The 13,955-nt window shown below is 39.1% G+C and overlaps 1 protein-coding gene across 2 annotated transcripts in view; it reads left to right on the top strand.

Moving 5' to 3' along the window:
• Positions 1-8,977, top strand: part of GOSR1 (golgi SNAP receptor complex member 1) — a 46,689-nt gene extending 37,712 nt beyond the window's left edge. For both annotated transcript variants that reach the window (XM_007076090.3, XM_007076089.3), the window contains exons 8-9: positions 3,330-3,412; positions 7,000-8,977. In XM_007076090.3, coding sequence (XP_007076152.2) covers positions 3,330-3,412; positions 7,000-7,124 — 208 coding nt within the window. In that variant the 3' untranslated portion in view covers positions 7,125-8,977. The remainder of the gene's footprint in view (positions 1-3,329; positions 3,413-6,999) is intronic.
• Positions 8,978-13,955: the final 4,978 nt, after the last annotated feature.

Genomic DNA, 13,955 nt, shown 5'->3' with positions numbered 1-13,955 from the left:
ATGCTTAACGGACTGAGCCACCCAGGCACCTCAGTGACCTCCTTTATTGGATCACTTATTTCTTGGATTTGGTGTCTTCCATAAACTCTTAGTTTATTCCCTCATTATGCTGGACCACGTTCTTCAGTGGTTTCCTGAGAAAGAACAGGAGGTACAACTTTTGGACTTTTCACATCTATTCTTGATTCATTGTTTAGCTAAGTTAGGAATAATTTTGAAATTTTGGATGACATTGTTTGCAGTATTGTTTTTAAGTTCAGTGCCAGTTAAGATTTCTGTTCCTTTGTATGTGATGAGCCTTTTTCCTCTGGAAGCTTTTAGGATTATCCCTTTTTCCCTATGCTTTTGGTGTTTTTTAACCTTATCATGCATCTTTTCCAGTTCGTTGTACTGGCCATTGGATGAGTTCCTACAGTCTGGAAACTCCTCTTCAGTTCTGAGACATTTTCTTAAACTGTCATTTTCCCACCTCCTTTTCACTGTTTTTGTTTTCTGTTTTTTTGGTTTTAATTTTAAAAGGTAACATGTTGGGCTTTCTGTTCCTTTTTTTACCCTTTCTCCGTTTTCCACTTATGTTTTTTTCTACTTTCTGAGGGGTTTACTCAGTTTGTCCTTTTGAGATTTCTGTTACACTTTTATTTCCATTCTTTTTTTAAATTTATACCGGCTCTTTTCTCAGTGGTGGGTACACTCTTACACACACGTACACATACACACACACACACACACATACATTTATGTCTTTCATGGGTGTGATACCTTCTTTCTCTCTCTGAAGACATTAAATATAATTCAGTTTTAGAGTTTCTTGAACTTCTGTTATTGCCTCTGTTTCCTCAGACTCACTTTTCTGTTTGCTAGTTTTTATTTGGATCTCTGTTAGAGGCTCTTCTCAAACTTGTAGTGATTCTTGATTCTTTGTTCATATTTAAGGGTGAGGCTCCAGAAAATCCAGTAATTGGAAGCTAGTTCTCTGTACATGGGTGGTGGGACTTGCCAAGTAGTAGGCCTCACAATGGATGATCAGAAAGGGACCTGGTTGTTTTGTGGGGAACTTCAAAATGTCAGGATCTTTAAGGTCTCTTTTTCTAGGTTAGATCTTCTACTGAACTGGGGGCAGTCACCTGACTGTGTCGTTCAGGGAAGATAATTTAGGGGTCTGGCAATTCCTTGCACAAATTTCCATTTTTAGCCCTATTTCACAGTTTTGCCTTCAGAGATACCTGATCCCTTTAAATCTTGATCTTTTCTAGGATCTGGGAAAAACTTTTATAAATCATGCTTAACTCCTAGCAGTACTGAGGCAAATAACTACAGTAGATTTGGCGCTGATAATGTTATTCACGTTTCTTCATCACTCAGGTGGAATTCCTGTAATTTTCTTTGTGAGATATGTATAGTTTAGAAAAGTACAGTGTTCTTATTTTAGCAATTTAAATCATTCTAAAATGTAAAAAAAAGTTCATCTGGTAGTGTCCCTCCATTCCTATCCCCTAAGTAACTTGTATTCACTGACAGTTGTGTATCTTTCTAAATACGTTCTCATTGTCATACAAACATATACAATGATGTTTTATTGCTTAAAATAAAAAAGGATTCATACTTTACACATTCTGTGGCTTGCGTTAATTATTCAGTGTATCATAAACATTCCTCCAGTTTAATAGAAATAATGCCAACTTATTCTTTTTAATAACCAAATATTATTTCATAGTTTCGTTTTATCATAATCTGTTAAACCATTCCAATGTTGTTTCCATTGGGGGGTGTTTTTGTTTGCTTGTCTCTTATTATTCCAAACAGCGCTCTAATATATATCCTTTGATCTGTCTCCCCACACACTTTTGTTTCTTCTTTGCCTTCTCAAATCTTGAAATTTCAGTTTTGATATGTCATTTGCTTAGAGTACTCCTAGCATTTTCCTCCAATAGGATACCTGGTCTTGGCTGTTCAAGAGTACATTCAGTCAGCTCCCAGATAGGTCAGGCTATTAGACCCCTAAGCAGTGGCATACTAGGTGGTAGTGGGTGCCCCAGCAGTTTTTTCTTCTTCAGGGCTGGGCATCACACCATCTGATGGACTGTCAGCTCCTGGCTCATAGGTTTCTGTGGTTGTGTGCACCACCCTTTTACCAGCTACAGTTCAGTGCATCACTGTAGCTCCTGTACACGCACGTCCATATCTTCCATTGTTGGGTTCCTTAGGGTGAATTGAAACCTAGGGCTTTGCCCCAGGCTTGAAGAAAAATCTCGTCTTCCCTGCCATCAGTTCCTTGGTTCTTCCCTTGCTTGAGAGAGTATAGCCTACCTGGCTTTCTTCCTTGGATATTTCAAAAGAATGAGGGATCTCAGATGGACCCCCTCCCCATCATATCTGCCTTTGTTCATGTGTTCCTCCATGGAGGAAGTTGGGCCAGCGATATGGTCAGGAATTTGTGCTCTGATCATCATCTTCCCAGAATCTCTTCATCTCTGTTGCTTTTTTTTTTTTTCAACATTTGATATATTTTCAGAATTATTCAAGGACATTCTGTTTCCTATTGTTTTTTATGTTATCAGTATCTATAGCTTTCTCCTGTGTGTTATATATAAAAATGGGTACTGACCTATCCTCTAGGATTCTAATGCCCAGGGAGATAAGACTGTTGAAGTTAATCCTGGCATGAAAGCAAAAAGATATTAAGTGAGATTCTTTTAAACAGGACATCAGAATAGTCACATGGAAGAGACTATAGTATAGTCTGTAAGAGAAGGGACGTTCCCCCATCTCTTTGAGTCATTTAATGAATGCATAACCTTTGTCACCTGGCTTGGAAACCCAGCATAATGTTGCATGTGTCTCCTAAAATCTGCCTAGATGGTTCTCAAGTAGAATTCTGGAACATAATCTTTTCATAAATTAAGGGCTGGTTATATATGGGTATTTTGTGATGTGTTAACGCTTTTGGTTCTTTTTCTATGATTATAATTTCCTACTTCTCTCTCAACAGTTTTCCTGATTAAAGATATTTTTAGTAGCTGGCCCCTTTCAAAACCATTTTAAGAAGCTTTTGTAATAGGGATTTCTCTGTTATTTCATTTGTTACTTTGGGAAAAATCACAGGAAATGGCCTACTGTCCAGAAAGACATCAGAAGATAGCAGTAGGGATGGAGTGGACATTCAGGAAAAGACAGTGGGAAGGTGACTTGGGAAATGATTTTTTTTCCTGCCTGTGCTTTTCAAGATGATGTTGCCCATCTTAGTTTTCTCGTCACTTTTAAGAATATGATGGATCTGCGCAGGATAATCTTAAATGCCGACGTAATTATCTTCTCTTTTCCCCCTTCAGCATTGCTATGGCAACAAAAGAAAATATGACTTCACAGAGAGGAATGTTGAAGTCAATTCAGAGCAAAATGAATACTTTGGCCAGTATCCTTTCTGAAAGTTTGAAATCTCTAGGTTTTTGAGGTGGGGGTGGGGGTGGGGGTCTATGTGTGTGCTTTTTTGGTTTTGGTTTTGGTTTTGGTTTTGGTTTTGGTTTTGGTTTTGGTCAGGTTGCCATCATCAGTAGTGGTTGAGAGCATCAATAGTTACATATGAATATGCCTTGCATTCCTACTTTATAGAAGTTGATACTGTTTAGTACTATTTGTAAAAGATTCTACACCAGAAGTCTGACATTAGTAGATTTAGAAAATTATAAATATGAATTTTCAAATTATTTTACATTTTAAAAACTCCTGGGGTGCCTAGGTTGCTCAGTTGGTTAAGCACCTGATTCTTGATTTATTTCATCTCAAGTCATGATGTCACTGTTGTGAGATCAAACCCGGGGTCGGACTCTACACTGACAGCATGGAGCCTTACTTGGGATTTTCTCTCTCCCTCGCTCTCTGCCCCTCCCCCACTCACGCTTCTCTCTCCCTCCCTCCCTCTCTCCCAAAATAAATAAATGTTTTTTTTATTTTTTTTAGTTTTTTTTAAATGTTTTATTATAGAGAGACAGAGCATGAGCAGAGAAGGGGCAGAGAGAGAGGGAGACACAGAATCTAAAGCAGGCTCCAGGCTCTGAACTGTCAGCACAGAGTCTGACGCGGGGCTCAAATCCACGAACCATGAGATCGTGACCTGAGCCAAAGTTGGATGCTCAACCAACTGAGCCACCCAGGCACCCCAGTAAAACTCCACAGTATATATTATTCTTACCTCAACATCATAAATTATATGCTTTTTTATTCTTTCTCCAGTTTGAAGAATAAGTCAGTGTCAGATGCTTAGAAAGAGAAGGAAGGAGACAGCCATACATGTAGATGAGTTGTAACTGCTGTTAGAGTATTTTCATTGTGATTCGTTATGCACAAGCTGAACATTAGATTCTCTGCTTGTTAATTGTGACCTCTACATTTTTAATTCTTGAGTTTCCTGATTTGAATTAGGATTACTAATGCTAACATGAAACCCAATGGGGAAACTGGGAAGCCTGCTACTCTGAAACATTTTGTTTACTCTCTGAGAAGTCAAGACTTTTAGAGAAAAAGTTTCCTTCCCCAATTAGTAAGGGGAAGGGCCTAAAAAGTTGAATACCTTCTGGTCCTAGATAATTTTTTTTTAAGTTTATTTATTTTGAGAGAAAGAGAGAACATGAACAGGGAAGGAGCAGAGAGAGAGAGGGAGAGAGAGAATCCCAAACAGGCTGCACACTGTCAGCACAGAGCCTGACACAGGGCTCGAATTCATGAACAGTGAGATCATGACCTGAGCCAAAACCAAGAGTCAGCCACTGAACTGACTGAGCCACCCAGGCACCCTGGTCCTAGATAATTTAAGGTCACTTTTAGTTTGATACTTACTTCCCTAAGGAATATCCTGAAGTGTATTTTGTATTTTCCAACTTTTTGTGAATTTTGTTCCTGTTTTGTCACCCTAAGTGCAAAACAACATATCCATAATTGTTTATATTTTATATAGGGCTGTACAGTTTACAGAGTACTGTTATATACATTGTATCATCTTGCCATTACCACAAATTATAATAATTCTGGAAAAATGTGTGTTCAAAAACAAATAAAATGTGTGTGTTAGTTGAGACTCCATAGAGAGAGAGTAACAGAAACCTCATTTAGACTGACTTAAGGGGGGAAAGGAGGGAATTAATTTGTTCATATTTATCTAAAATTCAGAGGTAGAATTTAACCTAAGGCATGGCTCAATTCAGGAGCTCAGATTTTATTGTCAAGAATCTGCTTTTCCTCTCTCTTTTCCCCCTACCTACTCCATCTCTTATTTTTGCTTTCCTGTGATTGGCCTCATTCTCAAAGAGGTTTTCTCCACATAGTGATAGAGATGGCTAGAAGAATCACCTTCTGCCAGTTAAAAATCCCCATGGAAAGGGGGTCTTTTCTACCAGCTGTAATAAAAGTCCCAAGAGGACTGTAGTTGCCCCAGCTTGAGTCACTAGAAGGGAATATTCTTTCTGGCCAATCCGAGTTTATAAATATACCTGATGGCAGAGGACAAGGTCAGCCTACACTATTACATGGACTGAACTAGATTATTATAGAAGGAGAGAGAGGGGGGCTTCTCTAAAGGTAATATGCCCATTATAGACAGAATTCCCTAATGCCAAAAGTATTCTAAGGGGATTATTGATTCTTTACGAAGCAAGAAAAGATTAAGCATTTGTTCTATATGAGATTTGTACCTTGTAAAAGTTTTTGCCTATTATTTCATGCTGCTGCTGCTTCAGTATTTTTAAAAATTATTTCTGCAAATTTTTCTCATTAATTCAAAAAACACATTAATGCCTACAATATGTAAAGCTCTGTTCTGGATAGGGAAATTCAAGATTAGAAGATAACATGGTCCTAATCATATAATATGTAGAATATATAAGTGTACAAATAAATATAGTCCCTGCTGGGTGGTTTAATTACAGGAAAATGCAATAAGGATTCACAGAGTGGAGGTATTATTCTAGCTCTCTAGTATTGTAGGTGGTTTTTGTCCGTGATTTTCCTGACTTTGATAAAATACCTATATTAACAAAGAGGAGGCACCCGAAGGTATATTGTCAGAAATGCAAAACAGGGGCACCTGGGTGGCTCAGTTGGTCTGACTCTTGGTTTCGGCTCAGGTCATGATCTCATGGTTCATAAGTTCGAGCTGCATGTCAGGCTCCACACTGCTGGTGCAGAGCCTGCTTGAGATTCTCTCTTTGCCTCTCCCCCCCACCCCTTTCTCTCGCTCTCTCTCAAAGTAAATAAACTTTAAAAAATGCAAAACAAGTTAGGATGCACAGGCATGTGCTTTGGTCTACAACATACAAATAAGAGTATGAAGATATTTTGAAATACTAAGTAAAATATAGCTGTGACTGCTTTTTTAAACCTCTAAAATTGGAAATTTCCTATCTTTTTTTATGTTTCCTAAGTAGGACAGCTAGAACGGTGCAGCCCCCTTACCTACCATATCCTATCTACTGCTGCAAAGTAAACTAAAAAATTTAAATAATTCACCAGTGACTGATTTATTCAGACCCTAGAGTTGGTTGCCACCACCTATTGCCTGATTCCAAGGGGGTTATCACCCTTTGAGGAGAGGATCAAGAACTTCAGAACTCTTCTGGCCAAACTTCTCACTTTCCTGAGAGAAGGGGTTTAGAGAGAGAAAAAGAGAGAGAAAGGAAAAGAGAACAGAATAGGGTGTTGTTAGCAGTGGTATTGGCTGTACTTACACCTCCCTGCCCTGCAGAGTCCCTCTGTTCCTAAGCTCACTACCTCCCACCCTGACCCCAAGCCTGGTTGTAATTCCTCGGTTGGTTTGGGACCTTGAGCAGTAGGATGTTCCCAGTCGGGGTATGTGTTTTTTTAAAGACTCCCTCAGTGTAATTTTCTTCCTCTGTATTTCTTCTCATTATTTATTGTTTCTGGACTCCACTGATCTCTATTTTTGTGACCCCTGTGACTTTTCACTAAAGAGGCTTCTTCAAATATGACCTTAATAAAGATTTCCCAAAGATCGTTTTCCTGCTGTGAACAGCCTGATCCAACGAATCAATCTTAGGAAACGGCGAGACTCCCTCATCCTGGGCGGTGTTATTGGTGTCTGTACCATCCTATTGCTGCTGTATGCTTTCCACTGATGGAACATCTCCAGGGACTCTTGACAACCACCACTTTCACACCCTGATCCGGAATAAGGAAAAATAGGAAGGAGAAGTTGATTGTCCTGATGATTAGCCTGACCAACAGGATTAATTCAAGACTGATGGTGATGGACTCTGTGATAACGGTCAGGTTGAGCTGAAGCCACAGTTTTCCTGTGCTATCTTTTCTAACACACATTTCCTTCTGTTTTTAGTTTAAAAAAAAAAAAAAAGTTTTCAGTTGCTTTTGTCTTCCCAGGAGGTAAGTAAACCAATCAGAAACAGAGTTTCTATGCTTCAGTAATAGTGTTGAAGGCTGATAACAAGCCAGGTCTTATAGCTGGACTCCAGAAAACCAGGTTTCTCTATATCCAAAGACTGTTTTCCTTTCAGCCACCAGATTGGGTTGTGAATAAAAATAGTTCTTGTCCTTTTATTTTACAGTCGTGAAGAGAAATCACAAGTCATTTCTTGATAAGCTGTGCTATAAATTTCTACTCTGTGCCCCTGTTTTGGTATTCTAGAAAAATTACATTTTTCACAGGTTCTTTGAGATGCTAACAGGTCAACTTCAACACAGTTGAGGTTGTCTGAAACAGAAGACAAACACTGCAAGAAAAGCTTTTTTCTTCCTCTTTTTTTAAATTGTATGCACACTGGGATTAACTATATTTCTGGAAAAGCATTGAGAATAACAGGCTTTTTTGTCCGTCCTTGTTTTCATGTTTTGTTTATTTCTTTCATTGGATTAATACTTGCTACTATGAGAAAATGCAATCTCAGTTCTACCATGGTAAAAGTAACTAACAGCCAGTGTCTGTCAGTGCCCCCAACTATTCCTCATCATGTCAGGATTAACTCTGAGTGAGGGGACTGCTCAATTTTCAGTGAGATCTGTTCAGCAAGCCACATGTAAAAAGACATTGATTGAGGGGTCACCATCCAGATTATTCCATTTGTAAATGCTCCATGATTTATGAGCAAAAGTTCAAGAAATACTGCCTAATGTACCAGGAAGTCTGTGTTTTATGAAAACCTACTCATTCCAAATCTGTTAAGCTTTCCAAACATCCAGAGAATGGTTTTACTGTTGAAGGTGCATGTGACAGAATCTATCTGTATCTGCACCTGTCTTCTACTACCATCCCTGGACGGTAACAGAATTTTAAACCACCCACCAGAATTCTTTTCAGGTTTAACCATTTCTCCATTTCTGTAAACTTACAACTTATTCACCTGAACTACCACAAATAGTTTGAAGACATCAACATCTACACTCCTCACCAAGAAAGAAGGTTGCTCTTCACCATTGGAATGGACTCTGGTATTTATAGTATTGACCTCAGACTGTGCCACAGGGAATAAAAGGATATGAGCATGTAGTTCTTAACGATATCACAGTGCATCGGTGATGACATTCAGGTGAACTTGATACAAGAGCTGATGGCTATACTAACCCCTGGTTTGGTACAGAAACTGAGAGCTTTTTCATTCTGTTGTCAAAGTTTTATTATGTTCTGGGTATGAAAGCCATTGGATACATTTTTTTAAACTATGGGGTTTATTTTTCTAAATATGGGTTGATTGATCAGATAACTTGATTGGGGATGCCCTGAAAAGAAAGTCTAAGTTTTCCCAATGTAAATCTTAAAGGATCAGAGAAGTTCATTTACTAAATTCTCTGTTGGGAGAACAAGACTGTTCTCCCCTGACATTTTATTATCTTTGATTTTTCAAAGGGCCTTGATTGGTGGTTGTGCCTCAGCTAGAATTTATGGGACTTTCATTGCTATATGGTTGGCATTTATAAAATCTGAAGTATCATAAATAAAGTTATTTATTTAATTATACTACCAGTCTTTTTTACTGGTCTGATTATTTGGTATATTCATTAAAGCTGGTTGTGTGAGAGTAAAACTAGGGGCTGAGCTGCTTGCTGCACTGAGCAAATACTTTTGATGGCTGATGAGCCTTTCCTTTAGGGTAATGCTTAAATGAAGTAATAGAATTATGTTGGTTATTTTCTTTATGAAAATAAACTAGTTCTTCCAAGGAAGTTGATAAGGCTTGGTATAAGATGTTGGTGTCTGGTAGGTCTGACTAACCTCCCAGTGCTATATAGCCCATAGTGAGGTGACCCAGGGCCAAATGTAGCTAGCCAGGACAGGGCTTGTCCTTTCCTCTTATGGTTCTTTCATTTGCAGAAAGAAACCCTGGAGTAAGGAAATAGAAGTGTGTCATTTACAAAAAGAGGATTTGGATCCTGTGGTAGCTGATTTGAACTCTTTCAGTTTGGTGCCATTTAACTTTTTTTTGTTTTTTTTTTTTTAACCAGATTGGTTTTCCACCTTTTCTTCTGTCCTTACAGACCTGTTGCCAGGCTCAGGGGCCAACAGTAAGTTGCCTGTCAGAGCTGGGAGTTCAGGAAGGAAGTTTCCTCTTAAGGGAAGTTATTCTTCCTTGGCCATTGTCAAAAAGGGGACCTTTTCCTTTGGGATTATCTTAGTAATAATTCAAAACTTTCCATTTCACTAAGAAGTATGAAAAACCACAGCAACAAAAAGGACAGACTTCCCAAAGGTATACTTCTAAGATTTTGTCTTAATGTGAGCTGATGACTTTAGTTAGAAATGTTTAATTTATTACTAAGTTCAAACCCTGATATCCCAGTGCTTCAGGTGATCTGTCCTGGCTATCTCTACAATCTTCTTAGTGTTTTCAGTGATGCTGAAGGATTCCCTGTAACCTGTATTGCTCACCCTTTATTTTTCTAATGTTAGAAAAGGGCTTTCCTTCTCCACTATTCCTCTCTCCTTTGTACCAAAATTCACTTGTACAGAGAATGCCTCTTTTTTTCCCTACTACCCAGTACTCAGATCAGGTGTGGAAGTAAAATCCTAAGAATTGGACAAGTGAAGAGAGGAAACATCACGCGGGCACTTTTTTGTACCTGAAACCAAATATTTACTTTAGTTCTTTCCTATTGGATGCTGAGTACATCTGAATAGGAAAATGTACTTATTGAGCCTTTTGATGTAATAATGACTTTTGGCCTCTATGGAATTGAGGCACCTTGGACTTGCATTCCCACCATTAATGTTTTCTTCACTGTTAATAATCTCAACCTGATGAAAAGGACTTTAAAGAACTGGACTAACCTTTTTGGTCTTCTAATACCTCATGTTTGGTCATTAGCCAGATACGATATTTTTGGAAATTGACCAAGTTTTCTAACTTGCCGTTGAGGGTAAATGGCCATGTCTAGGATTAGTGCTGAAGTTGGTAGCAAATGTAATACTTAGAGAACAAATGGATTCTACCCAGAAAATTAAAATGATTATGTTCCATTCTCCTTTTGGGTTAGAGGTTATTTAGCCTGGTTTCTACAAAGACACAGCGCTTTTCATCATGGTCTTTCTAAACTAATCTTGTTATTTTTTTTATAGACGTGCATATTCTTAAGCGTATATGGGGAAAGAAAATAAGGAAGGACTAAGTGACTCTTAAGGATGTTTATTGGATAAAAAACTGAGACAAAGCTGAGCCGTGTCTTGAGGGATCATTCTCATTTTCTCTGTCCTTAGTGTCTCACTTCAGTACCAGAGTATTTTTATCTGTCCACATCCTGTTAGCTCTTAGAGAGGGAGGGACATCCATTCCAGTCACACTTCGCCATGATAAAAAATGTTTCCTCATGAGAAATGCCAATACAGATTTTTAAAAATCTATTCCAAATGCACTTTCTAATTTTTTTTTGCTTTTAAAATGGCTTCTTGGAACCAGATTTATTGTATTTGTACTTAATTTTTGTTCTCATCTAAATGCATTTTCTGACTGTATAGAAGAAGCTTTGTTATGTAATTTAATAATAAATTAGAAATCTAAATGGTTGTGCCTGTGGTTGTTTGTATTGAAGCCGCACCATCGAGGCAGTTTGCGGTAGTGATTATGGAATCTTTGCTGTCGATAAGTATTTCTCATCATGTCCTAAAACCCCGGGTGAAGAAGTGCTGAGAAGCTGCCTATCACCTGTTGTTCAGAAACATCATATGACTATTCCACTGATAATTTAACCCAAGGGATGCAGGAGAACCTCTTACCAAAATAAAACTTCAGAAGGTATGATTGGGAGTGTAAAATTGTAGAATTTAGCAAGATAAACAGGTTCTTACCCTCCCTAAATAATGGCTTTTTATCCTGTAGACCAGAACTTGATTCTCTACCCCACCAGAGAATTTGAAAATCCCTCATCTTCCATTACCTCTCCACGTGTTTTTATTCATGTTTTCTTCATCTTTTTTTTTTAAGTAATGGTATAATTGAGATAAAATTCACATACCATAAAATCCACCCTTTTAGGGTGTACTGATGGGTTTTAGTATGTTAGTTGTACGACCAGCACCACTAACTTCAAAACATTTTCACGGGGCGCCTGGGTGGCTTGGTCGGTTAAGCATCTGACTTCGGCTCAGGTCATGATCTCACGGTCCGTGAGTTTGAGCCCCGCGTCAGGCTCTGTGCTGACAGCTCAGAGCCTGGAGCCTGTTTCAGATTCTGTGTCTCTCTCTCTCTCTCTGCTCCTCCCCTGTTCATGCTCTGTCTCTCTCTGTCTCAAAAATAAATAAACGTTAAAAAAAAAAATTAAAAACAAAACAAAACAAAACATTTTCATCACCCCAGAAAGCAGCACTGTTCCCATTAGCAGTAACTCCCCACCCCACTCTCTGTCCTTTTTATCTGACCAGACTGTTCTTACTGATTTGGCCACCCCAGTTTTTCCCTCTCATCCATTCACATGGCTTCTGAAGTACCCCACCTTTCTTGAGATCCTGACCTTTCTTTGGCTACTAACATGTGCCCAGCTCTGTACGTGCACACCCCCACATAGACGTACATAGAGCCCAACACCACTCGTAGTGAGGTTAGCCATCCCTTTCACAGATAAGACAAGCCCAGAAGGATTAAGTAATTTGCTGAAAATCAGAGTGAACAGTAAAGCAAGGATTTGAATCTTGAGGGCTTTTTGATGCCAGATATTGTGCTGGCTCCAGAAAGTATAACTTGTGCTGCATGATCACAGGAGAAGCTAGGAAAGAAGCACCAATTTTGCCTGGTTTTAATAGTGATACGTGTAAATCTTATTCAAAGTCCTGTGGCTTGATTATTTTCAAGGAATACTAACTATTGGCTGACTGCTTAGTAAAGAGGACTCATTTGTAAATCACTTCCTTTATGAGAACGAATATATTGAAGTTGTAAAAAAATTTTTTAGTGACTTTAATTCAGGCCAAACTTCCTGCTCATCTCTTTTTGTACCTTCTAGTTTCGAACCTTCTAGTTTCTTCCTAGAGATGGCCGAGGCTGAGCCGGACAGAGCACCTCAGAGCAGATCCTGAAGCCAGTTCCACCCACGCTGAGGCAGTGGTGCATTTTCCTTTCTAGGTGCGATGGGTTTGATGGGCGGCCACTCCTATTCTGCCCTTTCTTGGGGAAAGGATCTGAGGCCCTGCCCCAACATGCCATGTCTGATGGCAGAGAGGCCCAGAATTTAAAAAAAAAAAAAAAAAAAAAAGTGGGTGGAGACTCTCCCTGAAGATGTTTGCCATCAGGATATTTTCTCTTGTTTCTCTAAAGCAAAAGCGTGGAGAAAAGTCTGTTCCTCCTCCTGAAGGTACAGATTTGCTGGCTGAGTTGGAACAAAGAGGGATGCTGTTTTGTCTGCTGCCTTCCACTCCACCCAGCTGAGATTTCCCACTTTGGCAGAGCTCCTCAGCTTGCACAGCTCTTTGTTACTCCCTCTCTGAAAATACTTAAAAAACTAAGAAGATTGGGTGCTGAAAATCTGTAAATGCTTAAAGGAATCCCAGATATCACTTGACGATTTTCTTGCCCTCGTCAAATCATCATCTAATTTGTTGTCCTGATCTGCGGTATTCAGTTTCCGTCCTTTGGGATACAAAGCTCTTAGGAAGCAGTCGCTTTCTCTTAATTACTACTTTTATTTTATTTTATTTTATTTTATTTTATTTTATTTTATTTTATTTTATTTTATTATTTTTTAGATATTCTCAAGCATCATTAGTTCATCCTTTTACTGATGAAATTGCTTACAGCTTGAGGGAGAGCAGGCAAATACAAATAGTAACTATTTTTGATTCAATGCTGAAAAAGTATGGTTCAGACAGAATCATTTCTCCCAAAGCGACAAGTTATCTCTAAGTGAGTGTGGCACATAATTCATAAAATTCTCCCTCTTGTGGGTAATGTGCTAAGAATATGGAATTCTGTGTTTTTCACTCTGGAATAAGTCCTCAGTCGCCTCCTTGTCCTCTCCTGTCCCCCTCTGCATGTCCCTCTGAGCTGGGTGACCTACCTCTCACGTAACCCCTTCTCAGCGTGTTCTGCACACAGCTGCCTAGTTTATCCTCCTGAACAACTTCCAACCTCTCGTCACTCTATTCAGGAATATCTACCAGTTCCCTGTTATGTATGCCAGTGTGTTATAGTGAGTTAACACCTGGAATACACACCTGGAGCTTTGCCACGTTCATACACACATCACACAACATCCTGTTCACTTAGTGAGGTAGTATTCGTTTACACAAAAACAAGCCCAAGAGATCAGAGTGCTCCTGGTAGCCATCAGCTGCTCTTTGCCTAACCACAGCATCCTCCTCCCTTGCGAGCTGCAATCAGCAGGGCTACCTGATGGAGTAGGAAGAACAAATCTCGGAGTCAGACGTCCTGTGTTCTGGCACTGGAACAGATACATTTAGGCCATGGGCAAAGTCACTAAACCACTCTTAAGTTCAGTCTTTTCTGCAGAGT

Source organism: Panthera tigris, chromosome E1 (genome assembly GCF_018350195.1).
Source record: "Panthera tigris isolate Pti1 chromosome E1, P.tigris_Pti1_mat1.1, whole genome shotgun sequence".
Taxonomy (NCBI): domain Eukaryota; kingdom Metazoa; phylum Chordata; class Mammalia; order Carnivora; family Felidae; genus Panthera; species Panthera tigris.
Note: the sequence above shows the minus strand (reverse complement) of the source record. Positions and strands in the feature narration are given on the sequence as shown.